Source organism: Equus przewalskii, chromosome 26 (genome assembly GCF_037783145.1).
Source record: "Equus przewalskii isolate Varuska chromosome 26, EquPr2, whole genome shotgun sequence".
NCBI classification, from domain to species: Eukaryota; Metazoa; Chordata; class Mammalia; order Perissodactyla; family Equidae; genus Equus; species Equus przewalskii.
The window spans coordinates 5,309,560-5,330,333 of record NC_091856.1 but is presented as its reverse complement, the minus strand read 5'-3'; the positions used below and the strand labels follow the sequence as shown (position 1 = coordinate 5,330,333).

The window sequence follows — 20,774 nt, the reverse complement described above, 5'->3', positions numbered from 1 at the left end:
ACCTGGACAAGTGCCTGTGAAAGAACGAGGGCAGAGGGAGCGGAGATGGGCGTGTCTTCAGGCTGCGGGCAGGGCTGACTCCTGGGAAGGGCGAGGGCGGAGGAAGAGGGTGGGGAGGAAGACACTCGGGCAGCAGCCCCGCTCTGAGACAGCCGCAGCCCAACCGAAGGGCCCAGGGTCCGCGCATGGCGGAGTCTCGTGCTGGCAAGAAGTGGGGAGCAGCTAGTTCACTGACATGTGCAGTCAGGGGTCGGGATGCCGGAAGGAGCGAGGCGGATCCCCGGGCCAGGCCCCCGGAGCCTGTCGGCTTGTGAGGTGGCCCTCTTTGTGACGGCTTTTCTTGGTGGCCACAGGGACGTGGGGTTGGGGGAGCCGCATGGCTTCTAGGTCCTTGGAGGAGCACCGAGTGCCCGTGGATGGTTTTATAGTCCGATCCCGGGCATGGTGCACATCACCTTTGCTTGCATTTCATTGCCCAAAACTCAGTGGTCACACCTAATTGCAGGAGAGGCTGGGGGGTGGGAGGGGTATGCCCAGGCAGAAAAACAACCCAGACATCATGGAGCATGGATTCAGAGTCTGAATCCCAACTCTGCCTCTTGCATACTGTGTCAAATGGGCAAATTACTCACTTCTCTGACCCTCAGTTTCTTCATCTATTAAATATGGATAATAATAATTGGATGTACTTCATAGGGCTGTTGTGAGGATTAAGTGGGTTAATAAATATGAAGAAATCAGAACAGCACCTACCACAAATAAATGCTATAGAAGGGCTTGCTGTCTTATTATTATTAGTCTTCTTATTTTCAAATTTAATATGTCAGTAAATGTTTCTTGAGTATCTACTCTGTTCAAGGAATTTTTATATGTCACTTATTTCTCCTGGCACTTAGGAGATGCTCAGAAAATGTCTGAATGGGTTAATTTCAATGGAAAAACAGTATAGTGTGTGTTTAATTCAGCTGGCCATGGTTTGGGGCTAATTTTTAACGTGATTTAGCAATTATACATGTAGAGTCCTGTGCTTTGGCTCAGAATGTCAACCACAGAAGAACAGAAAGAGGGAGGTTTAAACGGTTGAGGAGGCATCCTGGGTGTGAAAAGGTGACCAGTGTGTCCTTGTGAAAGTCATACGTGCTTTAAAAAATTCAAGGAAACAAATAGGCACAAAGAAGAGAGTAAAAAATCACCCCAAATCTCCCCATTTTTAACGTGAGATGACTCTCATTCCAGACATCTCTTTGTGCATACGTTATAAGGAGAGAGATGGACAGAAATAATTTTATAAAATGAGGTCATTGCATGCTATTTAAATTGACGTTAGATTTCATTTATTTAAATGTAACAGGATAAAATAAGGAAAAGTAAAGCAGAACGAGCTGCTCAACATTAAACAATTTCGCCTTCATTACAGAAAATACTTGTTTCTAATGTATCTAAGAGAATAAAAGAGTATGAAAAGCAGTGAGGTTAGAGTCCTGGCTTTTCAACGCCAGCTTTCAATTTCAGATGCTATCGATTAAAGTCTTTCTCTGGAAGAAGAGGAAATTAGCAATCTTTCAACTGCCTTTCCTGCTCCCACCTTCTGAGTTCTGTGTTGCATTATCATCTTCCCTTTGCTGGGGGCTCAGTGTGAAGTGGATCCAGCTCTCACATCGCTCGTAGTATCACGAGCTCTCCATTCCAGAGACTATGTTTTGGTTCATCTTGTGGTTGGCTGCATTTTATCATCACGTAGTTTCTTTTTCTTCTTCTTCCCAGGAAAGCTTCATAGGTGTTCTGTTGTCGAGATTATGCGTGCTGATCTAGTAGTTTTTACTAAGGGTAAGCTCTGTGTGGAGTAGGTGCAGGTAGAAAGACTGCATCTGAGGCTGCATTAATAAAGTCACGCCCAGAATGCGGGAGGTGATCTTTTCATTCAGTTTACATTGTGGCTAGATGTGCTCTGAGCACATCAGTAAGGAAAAGACAAACAACCCAGCAGAAAAATGGGCAAAGTTGCCAGTCTAAAAGAGGAAACAGAAACACCTATAAACATCTGAAAGGATGGTGTATCCTATCTAATCATCAGAAACATACAAATCAAAACGGCCCACAAGATGGACAAAAATTAGTCAGTAAGGATGTGGAGTAGTGAGATCTCACAAACACTGCTGGTGGGGGTGTAAGTGGATAAAACCACTTGGAGAAAATGTGGGAAATCCTGTGATTCCATGATTCCATTTCCAAGTTTACACCCTGGAGAAGCTCTGCCTGTGTGTGCCAGAAGGCACATAGAAATGTATAGAAGTGTTCAGCCGTCCTGCTTACAACAGCAACCAAACCAAACACTGGAAACAACCCAAGTGTCCATCAACTGGGGAATTAACGAACCGACCATGACATAGTCACACAATGGAATACTGCACAGCTCTGAAAATGGATGAACTACGGCTATGTTCAGCACAACAATCTCACAAACATAATGATTAGCCATCAAGGCAAGTTTCAGGCAAAACACAGAGCGTGATTCCACTTATATATACACTCAAAAACAAGTAAAATTAAGTGATATAGTGTTTAGGAGACATATGCAAATAATAAAATAATAAAGAAAAGCAAAGAAGGATAAACACAAAATTCAGACTAGGGTGCCCCCGGGGGAAGGAGGCGTATGTCCAAGGTGGGCACACAGGGCCTTCAACATGAGCTGGGTGTTGGTTATACTGTATGTTCATGTGACTAACTTTCATACTTTATATGTTACACGTATATTCTTTTCTATGAGTGAAATATTTCATAATGACAAATTCTGATGTAAAGTAAAACAGTGCTCTGAAGTGACACTGCCTGGAATTGAATCCTTACCATCCACGTGAACTTGGGCAAGTTATGTAACTTTTATGGACCTCGGTTTCCTTCTCTGGTTGATGGAGCTATAACAGTGCCTACCTTATAACGACGTGAGGCATGACTAGGGTAATTGACGGGAGGTTCTTGGCGCCGTGCCTACCGCGTCATGAGCGCACAGGCTGTGTTGGCTAGCGCTGCTTTTCTGTGAGGGCAGGCGGAAGTACTCGGAGGTGCGTCCTGGAAACATCTATCCTCCAAAGCCTTCCCAGAGGACACTCACAGCTCACAGAGGAGGACAGTCTGAAACTGTGTCCTACGCAGATGATTAGAAGAGCAGATTGGGGCCAGCCCAGTGGCTGAGTGGTTAAGTTCATGCTCTCTGCTTTGGGGCCCAGGGTTTCCCGGGTTCGGATCCTGGACATGGACATGGCACTGCTCGTCAGGCCACGTTGAGGCGGCGTCCCACATAGCAGAGCTATAAGGACCTACAACTAGAATATGCACCTATGCACTGGGGGGCTTTGGGGAGAAGGAAAAAAAGAAGATTAGCAACAGATGTTAGCTCAGGGCCAATCTCTAAAAAAAAATGAAGAGCTGAGGGTCGTTTGGCTGAAGGCGTCTTGTGGAGTCAGGCGGGCTGAGTTTAGGTGTCTGAAGGGCTCCCACGGGGAGGATGGTGTGTGTTCTGTGAGGTTCTGGAGTGGGGATGGGCACACTACGGCCCATGACCCAAGTCTGACTGCCGCCTGTTTTTGTAAATAACATTTTGTTGGGTGCAGCCACGCTCATTCGTTTATGTATTGTCTGGGGCTGCTTTTGCACTACGAAGGATTGAGAAGTTGCAGCAGAGTCCATATGGCCCACAAAGCCTAAAACATTTACTGCCAGGCCCTTTATGAGAAACATTTGCTGACCTTTGCTCTAGAATGAGAACTTGGAACAGAGACTGCAGAAGGAGCATGATTTCAAGACCAAAATAAGCACTTTCCTAAGAAGCAGAGCTGACCAATGCCACATTCGCTCCCTGGTGAGGAAGTGAGACCCCTGGCACTGGAGGCATGGAAGCAGATGCTGACTGCTACTTGATGCACGGGGAGGACTTTGTACCGGGGGCAGGATGGACACATTAGCTTTTAAATTCGCCTTCGATTCTGAAATTCTGTACAGAGTAATTTCCGGTTTCAAATTGGTCGTTATTAACTCTGACATTTTCTTGACATTTTTACATTTTAACTCTCAGGAACATTTTCTTTGAAAGTTTTAAGTCAAAAAAGTATTTTAATTCTTTAAAGATGAGATTTAAATGAAAATGGATTTTATCCGAGAGTTCTACTTTTTCATTTAAAAAAATTGATTTTCATGGCTTTTGGATCTGTTCCCATTTATAGGTGCTGAATTTTAAGAGCCCATATGTGCCAATTAGAATTTCTCGGTGACAAGACTGTCCTTACAGGGAAGGAGAGCCATCGGGAGTGAGACAGTGGAGGGGAGTTTGGAGGTAGAGACCATGAGCTACGTTAGACGTGGAGTCATTGAAAGGCAAGGAGGAAGAATGCTGGCGAGAAGAGGGGAGGGACGGAGGGCAGCAGCTGTTGAGGGCCTACTATGTGTCAGAGCCCCATGGCCAAGGGGCGACACGGTGCGTGAGAGGCTGCAGCAGGTCCCTAAGCTTTGAACTACTGCCTGAGAAGGTGAACGGTGATGGGGTTACCTCCCCACCTGCCGTCAGATGTGGCCACCCGTCAAACCCCCTCTAGACATGAGTGAGGGGGAGTTCTTAGTGGGGGAGGTGGAGGGAGAAAGAGAACATGATAAAGCCAGTAGCTTTCTTCCAGGACACCAGAACCCTTACAGGGGCTCTGAGAACAATCCATCAAAAGACAAATTGCTCGAAGAGAACGTGCCATAAATAATTTCTCAGAATGATGGTTTTGCCTGGTGACCAGCTCACTAGAAGCCATCTGACAGACACCTTAAATGGGGGATAGAAAAGCTCCAGCGTTTCCCTGGCTCTTGCAGGGCCGGGCCCGACGTCCACACGACGAGGACGGTCATGGGCAGGCGGTAGGGGAACATCGCCTGGCGCAGTGCTCAGGGAGGACTGCAGCGTGGGGTACGGGTGAACCTGACCTTCACCTGAGCCACAAGGACAAATCCTTGTGAGACGGCCGTGTGAAACGTCTGCAAGGAATCCCTCGGGAGACACAAGCTTGGAGGAGTTCCCCGGGATTTGGCGCATTGACCACCAGGCAAACTGGGGGGCAGTGGGTTAATTTCAGCCAGTGGCCTGTGGTGTGTGCTCCCGTGACTGGCTCATCCGGCCTCTCCCGGGGACACTCATCTGCCCTTCCCGAGGCCAGAGACCAAAATCATACATGGGAAGGGACCTCCGGGTCATCTCCTTCATGGTCCCCAAACATTTTTTGCTACTGGCACTGAAATTCTCTTTTCAAATGAAGTATTATGTGGAACCTTGACGCCGTACATAGAACAGAGACAAGGAGAGCTGCTGGGCGAAGTGAAGGCCAGGAGCCCAGAGCCCCTCTCGCTGGCCCCAAACACCTCTGCTGGCTCCTAGGTCCCTGAGGGACTGCGTTTAAAAACCTCCAAGCTGGGGCCGGCCCGGTGGCGCAGCGGTTAAGTTCGCACGTTCCGCTTCTCGGCGGCCCGGGGTTCGCTGGTTCGGATCCTGGGTGCGGACATGGCACTGCTTGGCAGCCATGCTGTGGTAGGCATCCCACGTATAAACTAGAGGAAGATGGGCACAGATGTTAGCTCAGAGCCAGGCTTCCTCAGCAAAAAGAGGAGGACTGGCAGTAGTTAGCTGAGGGCTAATCTTCCTCAAAAAAAAATAAATAAATAAAAACCCACAAAAAAAATAAAATAAAAACCTCCAGGGGCTGGCCCCGTGGCCGAGCGGTTAAGTTCGCGCGCTCCGCTGCAGGCGGCCCAGTGTTTCGTTGGTTCGAATCCTGGGCGCGGACATGACACTGCTCGTCGAACCACGCTGAGGCAGCGTCCCACATGCCACAACTAGAAGAACCCACAACAAAGAATATACAACTATGTACCGGGGGGCTTTGGGGAGAAAAAGGAAAAAATAAAATCTTTAAAAAAAAAAAAAATATATAAAAACCTCCAAGCTGGTCCAGCCACAAAGTCGCAGCTGTGGTCAGCTGGAAAGTCCATCTCTTTGGGACACTAATCATGTCTTAGAAATGAAGATGAGGGAATAACATCTAAAAGGGACAGATCCGTCCGTGTGATTTTTATTTTGTTATTCACCGCAAATGTGCTCTCTGGGGCAGCTGGGGCAAAGTGCCTGGTGCCCAGGAATTGTTTCTCTGCCTCAGGGCAAGAGTGCTGGTCAGGAGGAGGCCTGGGCCTGCGGCATTAACCCGGGGGGAGTGGTCCTTTCTAGAACGCTGCCAGCTTTAGCCTTCCCTTCGCCGTTGAGCTGAGTTCTCTAGATTATCAAGAAAACCCTGAATTTGGAGTCCCGAAATCCCTTGCCTAATCCTGAAAGGACAGTGGCCAAGTCCCCTCAGCTCTCGGGTCCGCAGGGTCTCCTTCCGAAAATGAGGACGCGGGGCTGGCTAGAGGAGCGATGCCCACACGTCTGGACTTCACGCACCAGGAGGGGCTGAAGGAACAGAGTCGGGGTGGGCATGGAACAGAAACCTACCTAGGGTGGAAAACCTTTTATTTTGCCACATTAGGACATTAAAAACAAAATCCTTCTACCATCTGTAATTTTATAGCAGAAAAACATTTCAACACCATACAAACCATGAAGGATCTTGTCTATAAATTAAGGATAGTTCTTTAAATGGAATACATTTAACTTTGAGGAAAATCTCACTGTATCGTTTTTCTCATTTTACGTCTCTGTATTAGTTTTCTATGGCGGCTATAACAGATTACCACAAATTTAGTGGTTTAAACCACAGCCATGTGTGTTCTCACGGTCCATAGGCCCTGCCTGATGGCTGGCCCTCTGCCTGGGGCTTCACATGGCCAAGATCAAGGTGTTGGCTGGGCTGGCTTCTTCTCTGGAGCCTCAGCTCCTTCAGGTCGCTGGCACAATTCAGTTTCTTGTGATTGAAGGACTGAGGTCCCCATTTCCTTGACATGTGGCCCCGTTCATCTTCAAGCCAACGATGGCACCTCAAGTTCATCTCATGCTTTGAATCTCTGATTTCCCCTCTGCCACCAGCCAAGAGGCCTCTGCTTCTCAGGGCTGTGTGGTTACCTGGGCCTCCTGGATAATTCCGAGTTGGCAGATTAGCATCCTTGATCACATCTGCAAGTCCCTTTTGCCAGGTAACGTAACATGTTCGTGAGAGTGAGACCAAGGGGCAGAGGGCACGGGGCCAACATTCTGCCCTCCACACGTAGTCTGGTGAGGACTGAGTCAGACAAGCACTTGCCAACACTGGGGGATTCTTCCAGCTCCAACACTGGCTGTCAGGTATTCTCAGACTTTTGAGTTGACACAGTCAGAAGTTGCATATTGGTGAGACGCCGGGACGTCATTACTAATGCAGAGTCTTGCATGGACTAGGTACTGGCGAAATGTCTGCTGAGCAAACGAGTATTAATAACTTCATTATTGCTAATATTATTTTAATGCAACTTTGATTATAAATCTTGGGGCACTGTGTTATCACTGTCATTAGCTATGGATTAGAAAACAAGCTAAAATCGTTACAGGAATGTATTAAAATGGGAGTGATTCAGTAAATCATGGTAGAAACAATTGAAACATGAACCCCTCTATTAATCTGCTTGTGCTCGGCTGAGGGTGGGATGAGTCGCTTTCCATCAGGGAACAGACACGAGTAGAGGGCCCAGGAAGCAAGAAGGACCGCCTCTTCCTTCCTCCCTCCCTCTCGTTCTCCTTCCTTCCTTCCCTTCATTCTCTCCTTTTCTCTTTCTCGGCAAAAAAAATTAACTTGGCCAATTTAAAAATTAGATCAAAATTTAAAATTTGAATTCTTTCCCAATTCTCTGAGGGCTACAGTCCGCCTCCCCAGCCTGGCGTCCAGAGCCACCGAGCCTGGGCCCAGGCCTCTGCCTCATCCCAGCCCCAGGGCCCTACCCCCCACCACAGCCCAGCTGTGCCTCCCACTAGCGCTGAGCTCTGTCCACCCCGTGACATGGCCACCCGTGCCCCTGTGTCACTGCCTCCACCAGAGAGGGAGCGCCAGCAGCCAGGAACGCATCAGACTGATTCTTCTCTCCCCGTCAACCCCACTGTGGGTGTCGGTGCAAGAGATCTGTCAATAAATTAAGAGGGAGCAGCAAATACTAACCCACTGTGAGCCCACATTATGGCCATTTAAGGGGCAGGGAGGGTGGAGCAGAAAGAAAGGGGAGAGCCAGAATGGAGAGGAAGACACAAGTAAAGAGAGACGTGGAAGTAGAAAAAGAGGGGAGAATCAGATGGGGAAAATGTCCTGCTCCTTCAGGCAGCCGACAGATCCTTCCTGAGCCCTCACGGAGGACTCTGTGTAAACTTCGGGGGGGACGCAGTGGAAACAGTGACAAAAACCCTCGCCCTCAGGGGGCTCACATTCTGACACACAGGCAAACGAAAATAGAGATGATTTCAGATCATTTTAGGAACTATGTTAGGGCATTGAATAGGGTGGCATGATAGAGTGACTGGGGTGGGGACCATTTTGGGTAGGGGGACGGTGACGACTTCTCTGAGGAGGAGACAGCTATGCTGAGACCTGAACGATGAGGAGGAGTGAGCCAGGCTGAGAACCAAGTGAATATTGTTCCGCCAAAGAAAACAGCAAATGCAAAGGCCCAGAGGCAGGAAGGAAATTGTTTTCCATTTCAAGGAACAAAGAGGAGACCAGTGAGGCTGTCCCCATGAGCCAGGGACAGTGGAGGGAGATGAGGTCAGAGTGGGAGGCTGGGCTGGGTCCTGTGGCTTCTTGTATCCATTGTGATAGGAGCGTTAAGAATATCATATCAAACTTGTAAATAACACACAGAAGTTATTCTCTGACCAGTTAGTGTAACAGAGCATTTTCTTATGGCATTGCCTAAGGGTCGTCTGACTGGAGGAGTTTAAAGCTCTTCCAGTTCTCTAAAACTAAGATGTGCTGGTTCTCATTGATTTGCTTTTCTGTCCCCAAAGGTGATAGATTTAGTGCCATACGGGATATTAACCTGTTTTGTATCTAATTTAGCAATCTTATTTCTCATTTTTCCATTCACTATAAAAGTCCCTGTTTCTCAAGTTTTCTTTCAAATCCACTTTTGTCATCCCGCAGATCCCCTTATTAATGAGTTAAATAAAAGTTTGACAGGTAGCCAGTATCGATTTTCATGAGAATTATGTTTTTAACCTTTTGAGAATTATATTCTGATAGGAGTTTGGTTTTAAGTGCACAGGAAGCAGGAGAGTGAGAAGGACTAATTTATGTTTTGAAAAGGACCCTCAGACTGCTGGGTGGGGCACAGGCTGAACTGGGCTGGGGAGCAGGAAGCCCCTTAGGAGCCCAAGCCGCTGTCGCTGTCGGGGGAGAGCCACCTGCCGCTTGATGAGTGAGGTGAGGTGGGGTGGGGGTGGGAAGTGGGCCATCACTGACTCCCGACAGCCGTGGACCTTGGTCCTCTCATTCGCAGAGGGTCGCTGGGTCCCGTTTCCCCTTTCATCTGTGGGCTCCTCGGCAGGGCCTGTCCGACGTCTGTGCTTCCCCAGCGTCCGGCTGGGCTGCACGCGGAGCACTGCTCAGCGAGTGTTGCTGAAGGAAGTCTCCCCCTTAGACTCACCTTCTTTTTGTATTGTGATAAAATGGACGTAACATAAACCTTACCATTCCGACCATTTGTAAGTGTGCAGTTCAGTGGCATCAAAGATATTCACTGCGTCCTGCCGTCACCGCCATCTCCAGAACGTTCCTGTCTTCCCGAACGGAAACTGGCCCCGTTAAACACTAACTCGGGTTCCCCGTCCTCGGCCCCTGGCAGCCACCCTTCACTTCCCGTCCCTGTGAGCCTGACTCCTCCAGGTGCCTCCGCTCAGTGGGCTCAGGCGATATTTGCCCTTTTGCATCTGGTTGTTTCACTGAGCATAATGTCTTCACTGTTGTAGCATATATCAGAGTTTCCTTCCTTTTAAGGCTGAAAAATCTTCCATTTGTATGTATGTGCTACAGTTTGCCTGTCCATTCATCTCTTGATGGATATTTGGTTTGTTTTCACCTTTGGGCTATTGTGAATAGTGCTGCTGTGAACACAGGGGTCCGAGTAGCTCTTTGAGTCCCCCCGCTTTCAGTTCTTTGGGGTGTACACCCAGAGTGGAGAGCTGGGTCGTGTAGTAATTCTGTTTAACTTTTTGAGCAACTGCAGTGTATGTTTGTGTTGTGTTTTCTAGGGTGGTTGTGCCATTTTACATTCCCACGAGCAGTGCTCAAGAGTTCCAATTTCTCCACATCCTAGTAACAATTGTTATTTTCTGCTTTTTTGACAATAGCCATTCCTGATGGGTGTGGATTCATCTTCTTTTCAAACATAAATGACCTTGGAAAGGGGAGACCCCAGGGGGCGGCCTCCTGGGGCTGGTTCCTCGGTGTGCTCTGAAGGGAGACAGCTGGGGAACCAGGGGTCCTGGATCTGAGGGCGCTCCGGGTGGGGGGGGGGGTAGCCAGGATGGGCTGCTGGGGCCCCGCTTCCCTGAGCTCGCAGCAGCCCGGGGCTGGCTTCAGGAGAGGCCCCACGCTGGGAGAGCTGAAACTCAGCAGGTTTCCCGTGAGGAAGGTTCGTTTGCATGAATCCACTGTCGGGCCCTCGCCCTGGGGAAAGCTGCTTCTAATTTGAGCTTTTCTTTCTGTGTGTTGCTCCCCAGTGTGACAATGCAAAAGGGCTGAAAGCCTTCTACGACGCAATAAAATACGGGCCGAACCACCTGATGGTGTTTGGAGGCGTCTGTCCGTCCGTTACGTCCATCATCGCAGAGTCCCTCCAAGGCTGGAATCTGGTGCAGGTAAGGTCAGGGCCACTTTTGGCTGTGGGACTGTCTTTGGTTGGCCACCCATCTTTTGCCAGAATGGCTCCTTGCCCTGATTCAGCCCCACCCCACGCCGACTCTTTCCTGGATGACGACACAGCTTCCACCTGACCCTCCAGCCTGGCCTGGCACAGCCAACACAGGGGGTCTGTAAAGGGTAGCCCTGACACCGCACTGTGTGTTTGAAGTCTTTCAGTGACTCCCTAGCCCGACTCTCATGGCCACCATCATTGGGCCCATTCGCCTCACTCTGTGCCTCAGCCCTTCCAGACGACCCCCATTCCCCAAATGCACCTGGACCTTCAGGCCTTGGCTCTGCTCTCGCTGTTCCTATAACCAGAGGGTCCTTTTTCTGCTCCCTACCAAACCTCCTCCCCCACTGAAATTCTCTGGTCCACTCACACTGCCTTTCTCCTCAGCCAAGCCTCTGCTGGGGCTCCTGGCCAGTTATTCACTCTTTACACTGGCCAATGTTACACATGGTCGAACGCTCCACCAGCGAGTGTATGGTCTGTTGGCGACACTCGGCAGGGCTGGCTGTTATTTGAGAGAGAAGAGTGTACTAAGATGTGACCACATGGGATGAGTGGTGGCCCGTGCAGAGGCCTTACCTCTTTGCTTCATCCATCTATCCATCCACCCATCATCTGGATCCGTCCATCCATCTGTCACTCCATCACCCGTCCATCCATCCAATAAATATAGCAGGCAACTTACTGTGTGCCTAGAATTTTGATGGACACTGAAGATGTAGTGCCAGACTGGACAGACATGATCCCTACCTGCCGGAGCTTCATTCCAGGACGGAAACAGGCAGTAAGCAAGCAGACAGCTAGGTGATAATACTGGGAGCTAACACTGGTGTGACACATATGTCAGGCTGATTACAGAATCCTGTTCTGAGTGCTTATACGCATTAACTCATTTAATCCTTGTAACTGCTCTATGCTGTAGGTGCTATTATCATCCCCATTTTATAGATAAGGAAACTCAGGCACAAGCGGCCATTAACTTGCCCAAGGACCCGCAGCTCACTGGTACTAGAGCCAGGATTTAAATTCAAGCAGTGTGGCCCTTGAGATGAGACTGTGGTCAAGAAACTGGGCTGGGATAAAAATACACAGGATGATGGGGTAAATAGTGACTGCCTTGGGGCAATCACGAAAGGCTTCTCAGAGGTGGTGACATTCGAGTTGAGAGGGAGCTGGTTGGGTGAAGAGCATCCACGTCAGGATGGAATAGCAAATCAGACAGCCTGTGATGGGAAAGAACTGTTAAGGGAACAGAAAAGAGGGCAGTGGGGCTGGAGCGTGGTGGGCTTATCACGGTGGTGAGAGTGAGAATGAAGAGCAGGCGGGAGCCAGACCACAGGGGGATCTGGTTTCACCCTGCTGGCGTTGACTGAGGACCTCCGTGAGTCCAGCCCTGCGCGTGTGGGGAGCTGGGGTAGAGCCGAGAGGAGGTGGGAGCCAGCCTTAGCAGAGGTGTGATGAGCGCAGGCTGGGGTCCCAGGGGAGGACCACCCACTCAGCCCGGGGTCAAGGGAGGCTGCTGAAGGAGGTGATGCAGAGCTGGCTGCGAAGGAGGAGAGGGCGAAGGAGGACGGACAGCTGGCGATGCTGTGGAGGAGGAAGCTGCAGAAGCGGGAGGTGGGGAGCGCTGGCTTGGCGAGGGGAGTCGTCCCCCAGCTGAGCAGGCCGCGCCTAGTGCAGGCCCATGTGGCAGGCGACAGGCAAGGAGGCCCGAGAAGCAGCTGGCGGGCCATGGGGCCGACCTCACCAGTACGGGGGAGCCAGCCTGGCTCACGTGCCCCGGGACCCAGCTCCAGGCCCCACGGGGCCCACCAATGCCGTGACCTCGGTGGAGTCACCCATGGTCTGCCCGCGCTTCCCTTCCTGACGCTGAGGAGCAGCACCCTGCTCCCGGGCCTCAGTGCTCATCGCAGCGTTGGGGCGGTGCAAGGACTGGTTTCCTAGGGCCGCTGTGCGGATTCAGCGACTAAAAAGTGTTGGGAGCTGTGCAGGCACCTCGTGAGCACTGCATGTCCCCGGTTTTATTGCTGTTGCGGCCCCTGCCTGTCTCCTGCTACTCCCCGAGTTGAACACTCCCGCTGCTTAGCATTCTGGGTCTTTCCTGCAACACGGCTCCCACCCATGAAATACCCCGTTCTCCCCGTGTCCAGCTTGGCAAGTCCTACCCGTTCTTAGAGACCAGCTTAAGTGCTGCCTCTTCCAAGAAGCCTTTCCTTACTGCACTATCTAAAGTAGCCCCTCTAGAAATTCTAGAAATTTCTCTCACTTCCTCCTGTTTACTTCTAGCAGAGCTGTACACAGCCCCCGCCCCCCCATGCCTGTCCCTCTCTCAGAGAACAGGTTTAGCTGGGCTGTGCTCCTTGAGGACCGAAACTGGGCCTGAGTTACTCCTGTTCCTCCTGGTGCCTCACACTTCACAGGCGTGTTAGGCGTCTGCTGCATGACCAGCGGGATGGAGGGCGGGAGGAAGGGCTGGAGGGACCGAGGTTCTGCAGATGGATGTTTTGCCCAGACGTGAGCGGCCAAGCTTCCTGGAAAATCCCCACCCAGAGAGGAATGCAGGGAGCTTCCTGACTGTCTCTCAGCCCCGCTTGGAGCCGTCTGCCCCTCGGAATCCTCTGAGGAGCTGCAGGAGCAGGCACACGGTGGAAACTCCCGGCTTGCCAGCCAGAGCTGCCTGGCCGCAGCGTGAGCGAGAACAGCCTCAGGCTTAGACGACTTGACGAGACAGGGAACTGGGTGATGAGCTGGGGATGGCATCCGTTATTTATTGCTGTGTGATGAATCACCCCAAAATTTAGTGGCTTAAGACAACAATAATCATTTATTAATTCACTGTTTCTGTGGGTCAGGAATTCAGACCCACAGAATGGCTCGTGTCTGCTCCATGATGTTTGGGGTCCAGCTGGGGCCTGCAGACTGGGAGCTGGCATCATCTGAAGGCTTCACTGGGGCTGGAGGATCTCCTCCCAAGGTGGCTCCCCGACATGGCTGGCAAGTTGGTGCCTCTCTGTGTAGGTCTCCCCATAGGGCCACTAGAATATCCCCCTGACATAGCAGGTAGCTTCCCCCAAAACGAGCCATCTAGGAGACCAAGGCAGAGTGGCAAAGTCTTTTAGGATCTAGCTTCAGAAGCTGCACGCCGTATTTCTGCTCCATCCTATAAATTAGCTCTTTTTAGTGTGGGGGAGGACGACACAAGCAATAGCAGGAGAAGATCACTGGGGACCATCTTGGAGGCTGGCGACCACAGGAAAGAGGAATTCTCCGAGGAAGGCAGGAGTTCAAGTTGCCCAGTAGGGGAGACTTGATGCTGAGTCTTTCTCTGTTTTGCAGAACTCCTGCTCATCCTTCAAAACCCTGGATAGGTAACACTTCCTCTGTGCTGCCTTCCCTGACTCCTTTCCTTCTGTGCCTCCCATCCCCAGCCCCAAAAGTAAGTTAATTGTTCCCTCCTAAACAATGCCTTCTCGTCAGGGGCCATCTCCCCCAAGGGGGTGAAAATTGGTTCTTGTGGGGAGGAGGCAAAAAAAAAAATCTCACTCATTTTAAGTACAAAGTACAGATATATGTACAGTACATAAACAGATATACAGTATATCTATGGTATTAGAATTTCGTGGGTGGGTGCCAGCCCAGTGGCATAGTGGTTAAGTGTGCGTGTTCTGCTTCAGCAGCCCGGGGTTCACTGGTTCAGATCCTGGATGCGGACCTGAGCACCGCTCATCAAGCCATGCTGGGGTGGCATCCCACATAGAGGAACTAGAAGGACATACAACTAGGATATACAACTACGTACTGGGGCTTCGGGGAGAAAAAAAAAAAGGAAGACTGGCAACAGATGTTAGCTCAGGGCCAATCTTCCTCACCAAAAAAAAAAAAAAAGAAAGAAAGAAAAAGAAAGAATTTCATGAGTGGGGTGGGCTTAGGAAAAAAATACTCTTAGGCTAGCAACAGTGAAAAGAAGGTGGAGCAGTATGCCTGTCATCACTCCCATATTGCATGAGGTATGCTGTTATTAAGTGAATCACATTTTGTGGAAATGGTTTATTCTATATCCCAGTCTTCCCTGCTAGACCATAAGCTTCTCGGGGGCAGGGGCCCCCATTTTCTTCGTCTCCTAGCTCCCAATGCCTAGTGCAGGGCCTGGTGCACAGTAGGTCCTCACTCAGTGCTGCACTGAACTAGGCCCAGGGACACACTGGGGGCCGAAACCCTCCCCGGCAGAGTTTCTCACGGCATGTGTGGGCTTGCCCACGGGGAGGCTGAGGACTGGGGGGAAAATGCACATCCTCAGCTTCCGCCTCAACAGAATCCCTCTGCGTTGTTGACAGGCTCCCAGGTGATTCTCGTGCACAGTCCACTGCTGCCCTGGGCATCTGCCCCCAGACACTGGGCCAGGTCAGGGGCTCCGGCCGTGCACGGATGGGGGCGCTGAGCGGCTGGGAACCAGACGGTGCCCCGGAGTTTGGGGAGCTCTGGGCACCTGGGAGGCGGAATTGCAGGATCAGCCCAGGAGGGCAGACTTCTCCCAGCCTGTGGAGCCAGGCAAGGGTGACGTGGGAACAAAGATCTGGATGCTGATGGGGGGAGCCCTGGATCTGGATTTCTGCCTCCCCTACTCTCAGGGAACACTGCCCCGTCCGTCAGGGGCCAGCCTGGGGACCTCCCAACCCCGCCCACCTCCGGGAGGCTGCGCTTGCTCGCAGAGATGGCGAGGGCTGGACGAGCTGGTCTGCCCTTGCTCAAGGGACTTGATGAGCCTCTTAACTTATTCAAAGCTGGGCTGGGAAACAGAGTTTTGCAAATGGGAAAATGCATGTAATTTGTATAATTGAAAAGGAGCTCTGCCTGTCCTTTGGGGGACAATGCTGGCTGGACAGAGATGGCCTGGAATGTGTAATCAGTTGTTTCTGGTTCCTGGTGCTACAAAAATAGGGATTCAAGAGACAAAGGGGTAAAAATTCACCCTGGTGCTGAAATCAGTTGAATTTAACTTTTGCCGTTTGCCGGGCCTCTTGATTCATGGTTGCTGCGACGAGGCTAATATTGTTTAAGCCGTGATGTGAGTCACTTAGCCGCGGAGGTCAGCTCCTCCAGGTAGATGCGAAGAGCTTCATAGAGTCCAGGCTGCGACCTGCAGGCTTTGTCCCTGTCCTGTTTGGTCAGACCCCACCCAGGGTGGGGGCTCAGATCGGGGCCTCACACAGGGAGGGACCACCAGGGCATAGCCTGGGAGGCATCTGGGAAGGGCCGGCATCTGGCCGTTGGAGGTGAGCATGTTTGGGCTGGAGAACATGCAGGGCGCTGGGGCCGAGGGAGGAGTCTTGGCCTCGGGAGCGGCGTGGCCCTTTGAGAGATTTTGCTGGTTCTCTGTGAGGGAGGCAGGAGACACGGGAGCAATGGCTGCAGTTCAAGGGGAGCAGGGCTCTGACCCCTGCAAGCAAGCCCCTGCCATGGGAGGCCTCCAGCGTGGAGCGGGCTGCCTGGCTGTGAAGTGCTGAGTTCCCTGTTGCCCGAGCTTCCCCGAACCATCCAGTCTCCTCCAGTCCTGCCATTGGGCAGATTTAATACACAGAGTAGCCACAGACCAGGTTGCTGGCTCTCAGACTGTATCGTAAGAGTCACTCAAGGGGGCTGGGGATGTGCTCATGTTAATGCGAATTCCTGGGCTCCACTAAGAGCGGGTCTGCGTTGAGGGGTTCATCAGACCCCTCAAGGACAGCTCACCCCACTCCTCACCCCGTACCGTTTCGGCAGCCGCAGCTCAGGGGCCTTTGGTGTCGTTGGTTCCAGGTGCTCTCGAAGGCCCGTTCGTCTCCCGGGCGGCGGGGCTCTAAGGAGTGCTCCTGGTCCGCAGAGCTCCATGGTTCCTGTTGGAAGGAGGACATGGAGGAGAGAGGAGGGGAGGCTGGGGGCACCATCCCAGTGGCGCCAGGATGAAGCCCACAGAGCATCGTGTGGTGGAGAGTGCTCCCCCACCTTCCCTTCCTCCGCCCACCTCCTGTGCCTTCCTGCTGCCAGCCTCACATGGGCTGTTCCCTCTGCCCGCAGTCTCTCCACCTGGCAGGGCTGTGCTCATCCTTTCCCATGCAGTTTGACTGCCCCTTCCTCGGTGCACCTCCTTACCCGCATGCCCCTCCACGGCCTTTGCTGCCCTGTGCCTGGAGCTATGAGATCAGGGCCTGGTCTCATTCACCCTGCACCCGGGCCTGGCGCAGGCCTGGCTCAGATGCTGAGCGGTACCCGGGGAGTGTGTGCAGACAGAGCACTGGCTGCCTGCCTTCTGGACCTCAGGCTCTTCCCTAATGATGAGGGCAGATCATCAGAGCCTGCCAGACCCAGAGGGACCCAAGGACCCTCCAACTGCAGCCCCTAATATGTTTCCTTTGAAATATTTTCCAGACTCCCTCAGAACCCCATGCTCAGAGATCTGCAGGTGGCTTGCTTCTGACCCTACTTGCATTTGTTTGAGCAGTTCTGCAGACCTCACCCCAGCCTAGTCTGTCCTTCTGAACCTGTGGGGCCTGGGAAAAAGCAGGAGGATTTGCAACTGGGTGGGGAAGATGGGGGCAGGGTAGCTTGAACCAGAGTGGGAGGCAGAGCCCAGGGAAGGGACAAGAGATGCAGCGAGAAGGGGATTGGCATCCTCAGAGCCCAGAGCAAAACTCCTTCCTTCTCGGGAGTGAGATGAGAGCTGCTTCAGCTCGCAGACGGAAATAGTCTGGCTGATGAAAATAAAGTCAGGTTCCTGAAGGGATAAAGGGCTGCTTGCAGGAAAACGCAAACAGCGTCTCGTCAGGAGCCTATCCCGCAGAGCCTGTCCTTTAAAAGGCAGGCGGCAGGTTATTAAATTGTGGAGGCCTTTCTCCTGGCCCAGCCCGGGCCCCCTCGGCCGCCCACCTGCCCCCGGCCTGCCTTGGCGCTCCCTCGCCACCTTCCCGGGCAGGAGTATTTCAGTTTGTGTGGTGGGGCGTCTCCTTGGAGAAGCCCGTGCGAGGGGGTGGGGGTGAGGGGGCCACGCAGACGGGAGAATGTTGGCAACTCCATCCCGGCACATTTAGGACTTGATTTCTGAAAAATCTAAATCTTGCTTGGTTTTGACATTTAGAAAACTAAATCAGTGAAAACCCCCAAATCAGGCCCTTGGCTATTTACTGAATTCCAGCATGGCTCTCAGCTGCCGGTCGATGCCATTTGCTTCACAGGAACAGAAATTTTGTCATCTGATTCGATTTTCTCAAGCGATTATCTTATTAAAGCTGTGGGAAGCCTGAGAAATCAAAAGATCATTTCTTCCTTAGCTGTGGGTTGTGGATTTAGAGGTGGATTCATAGAAAGGCAGAGTTGGCGGGATCTTAGCAATCAGTGGGTCCAGCCTCCCCATTACACAGACTGGGAAACAAAGGCCCAAAGGGTAGGACCTTGCCCAAGTTCTCACAGTACAGCAAAGCGGGGTCCCGTGCCTCACTCTCCGGGGCTTTGAATGTATACCACGGTCTTATCTGATCCCTCCCGGCCTCACTTTTCTCTTTTGAGAAATGGGAATAGCAAACCAGCCTTACATGTCTTGTGCATTGTGAGAATCCATGAAGGCGTCTCCTTTTTTTAAGTGAAAGGACTTTTATAGACTGTGAAACAGTAGCTGCTGTGACAATGGCAAGGGCTCCTCCGCAAGCAGCAGACCTCTGATTACAGCTCTCAGAGTTTAAAAATCACCTGTTTTGCATCGGCAGCAACTGTTGTTTGCTCCGCCACTGCTGACCCTGAAATGAAGGTGACAGGGGTGGGACGGGGCTTCCTCAGCAAGACACTCAAAGCACAGACAACATCCGCTTCCCCGACCCTGTGAGTTAGAATCCCCCACGCCAGAATTCACCTGCAGCCAGCATGTGGTGGCCACGCCCTTGCGGTGGGGCGGGTGGTGGGGACCATGCACTCGATGGAGAACCATTTAGGAGCCGCCTGTGATTAGGCACAGCTGGAACCTTCACTGCTGCTGCTAGTGTGGCTGCTCTCTAAGAAAGAGACTGGAGGCCAGTAATCCAGGGCGGGTTGGAGACATTTCTTGGCGCTGGTCTCCAGAGGGGCCATTTAGCACATTAATAATCTATGAGATGCTTCCACCTTCTGGATTCATAAACAAAAGGCAGGGGAAGGAGAAGAGGAAGGGATATTAAGGACATGCACTATGGCCAAGCAGAGGGGGCGGAGAGACCCCAAGGGCCAAAGACTATGAATGGGCCTTCCTGGTCTTGTCATTGGATGCCTGGTGCGGTGGGGCCCGGAGAGCAGGCAGCATGTCATGCAGGACATGAGGGAAGGTTGGTAGCTATTCGTTTGGATACAAATGGGCAGGAGGAAGTGCGAGCCCTCAGAGGGGATCCGGGCAGGACCCACTGATCTTCTGTGGGGAAAGGGAGGTGTTCCTTTCTCGTTCATCCATTCATTCATTGGCTCATGCTCATGTTTATTTATCCATTCCCTCACTTAGCAAGTACAGTGCCTGCTGTATGCTCTCCCAGGCTCTCCCAGACCGCTGCCCAAGGCTGCCACCCCAGGACGGTGGTCACAGCAGAGAGGTACTTTGGTGTAGTCGCCAGAAGCTCCGGGCAATTGTTCCTCCTCTGTGTCTCCCTGACAGAATCGGCTTGGGCGCATGGCCACCTCCTGCAGCCTCCCTGAACCCATCTGCGCTGGGGGCTCACTAAATCGGCCCTTCTCCTGGCCCAGAGAGCGTCAGATGAGGCAGGGAAGCTGGGCGGTTGGAGCACTCTGCAGACCGTACCCCCTAGAGAGGAAGGTTAACATTACCGTTACTGGTGCTTTTGCCATCTGAGATGCCGGCCAGGCCCTGGGCAGGGGACTCCTTGAAGATTTATGTCTCCATTAGTCTCCAAACTCGAAATTGTGTGGATGAAATGAACCATCACAGAGCACAAAGGTGGTTCAGAACAGTGAAATGAACACAGAGCCTGCGGAGAGGCAGAAGCAGCCCGAGGCAGCTATAAGAGGCGCACACGCGCCTTGCTGGCTGAGCTCTCACCCCAGCGGAGGCGAAGGAGGGCGCGATGCTGTCGAGAGCATGGCGGGTCCCCATCCCTTCCTGCCGAGGACCCAGCCCGCATCTTTCCTGTCCATCTGGTGGAAGATTCAATTCTAGGTTCTGACCCCCATTTTTAATTCAAGACCGTGGTATCTAAAGTAATATCAGTTCCCAGCGTGTAACTCCCTTGGCCTCATTGTCTGCGCATCTTTCACCACCAGCCCCCTCAACCTCTTTCTGGAAATACGTGGAGGGTAAATAATTCATTCTAAACAAATAAGCCACTCGCTACTTACGGTAGAGCTGATGCTGCAGTAAGCATCCGACCGCAGGTTGCGTGGAATGGAGTCTGGAAAGAAGTGGAGAGGGAGTTGGAAAAGTAACTCCCTGCAGGAGGGCACGTGCGAAATGGGTACAGTGCCGACTCATAGGGTTATTGTGAGGGTAGAAATGATAAATGCGGAGCAGGAAACGTGGACGGGAGAGTCTCGGGCAAACGGGGACGACTTGGTCGGCCTGACCAGGCCCTGCCCTACTTGTAGGCGCCTGGGCTCTGAGCGCTCTCTGAATGCTCCAGGTGATTCTGATGCACAGCGCTGGGCCAGAGTCCCTGCCTCAGAGAGGAGCCGCCCTCCGTGGAGGCTGGGCGGCTCGTGGTGGGGATGCTGGGGAGGATGCAGGCACCATATGGGGGTGCTGGACGAGGCAGTGCTTCCCAGATGCGTCTGATGGCGGGACTCGTCGCGTGGCCCAGGTGAGGGCGGGCACCGGTTGCTAGGGAACAGACAGGTTCCGGCCCGCTGACCAGCGTCTCCAGGGAAGAGGCCAGGAA

General features: G+C 52.0%; 1 protein-coding gene across 3 annotated transcripts in view; it reads left to right on the top strand.

The window, feature by feature from the left end:
* The window catches only part of GABBR2 (gamma-aminobutyric acid type B receptor subunit 2), a 331,181-nt gene that overhangs the window by 93,758 nt on the left and 216,649 nt on the right, over nt 1-20,774 (top strand). For all 3 annotated transcript variants that reach the window (XM_070595867.1, XM_070595866.1, XM_070595868.1), the window contains one exon: nt 10,703-10,840. In XM_070595867.1, coding sequence (XP_070451968.1) covers nt 10,703-10,840 — 138 coding nt within the window. The remainder of the gene's footprint in view (nt 1-10,702; nt 10,841-20,774) is intronic.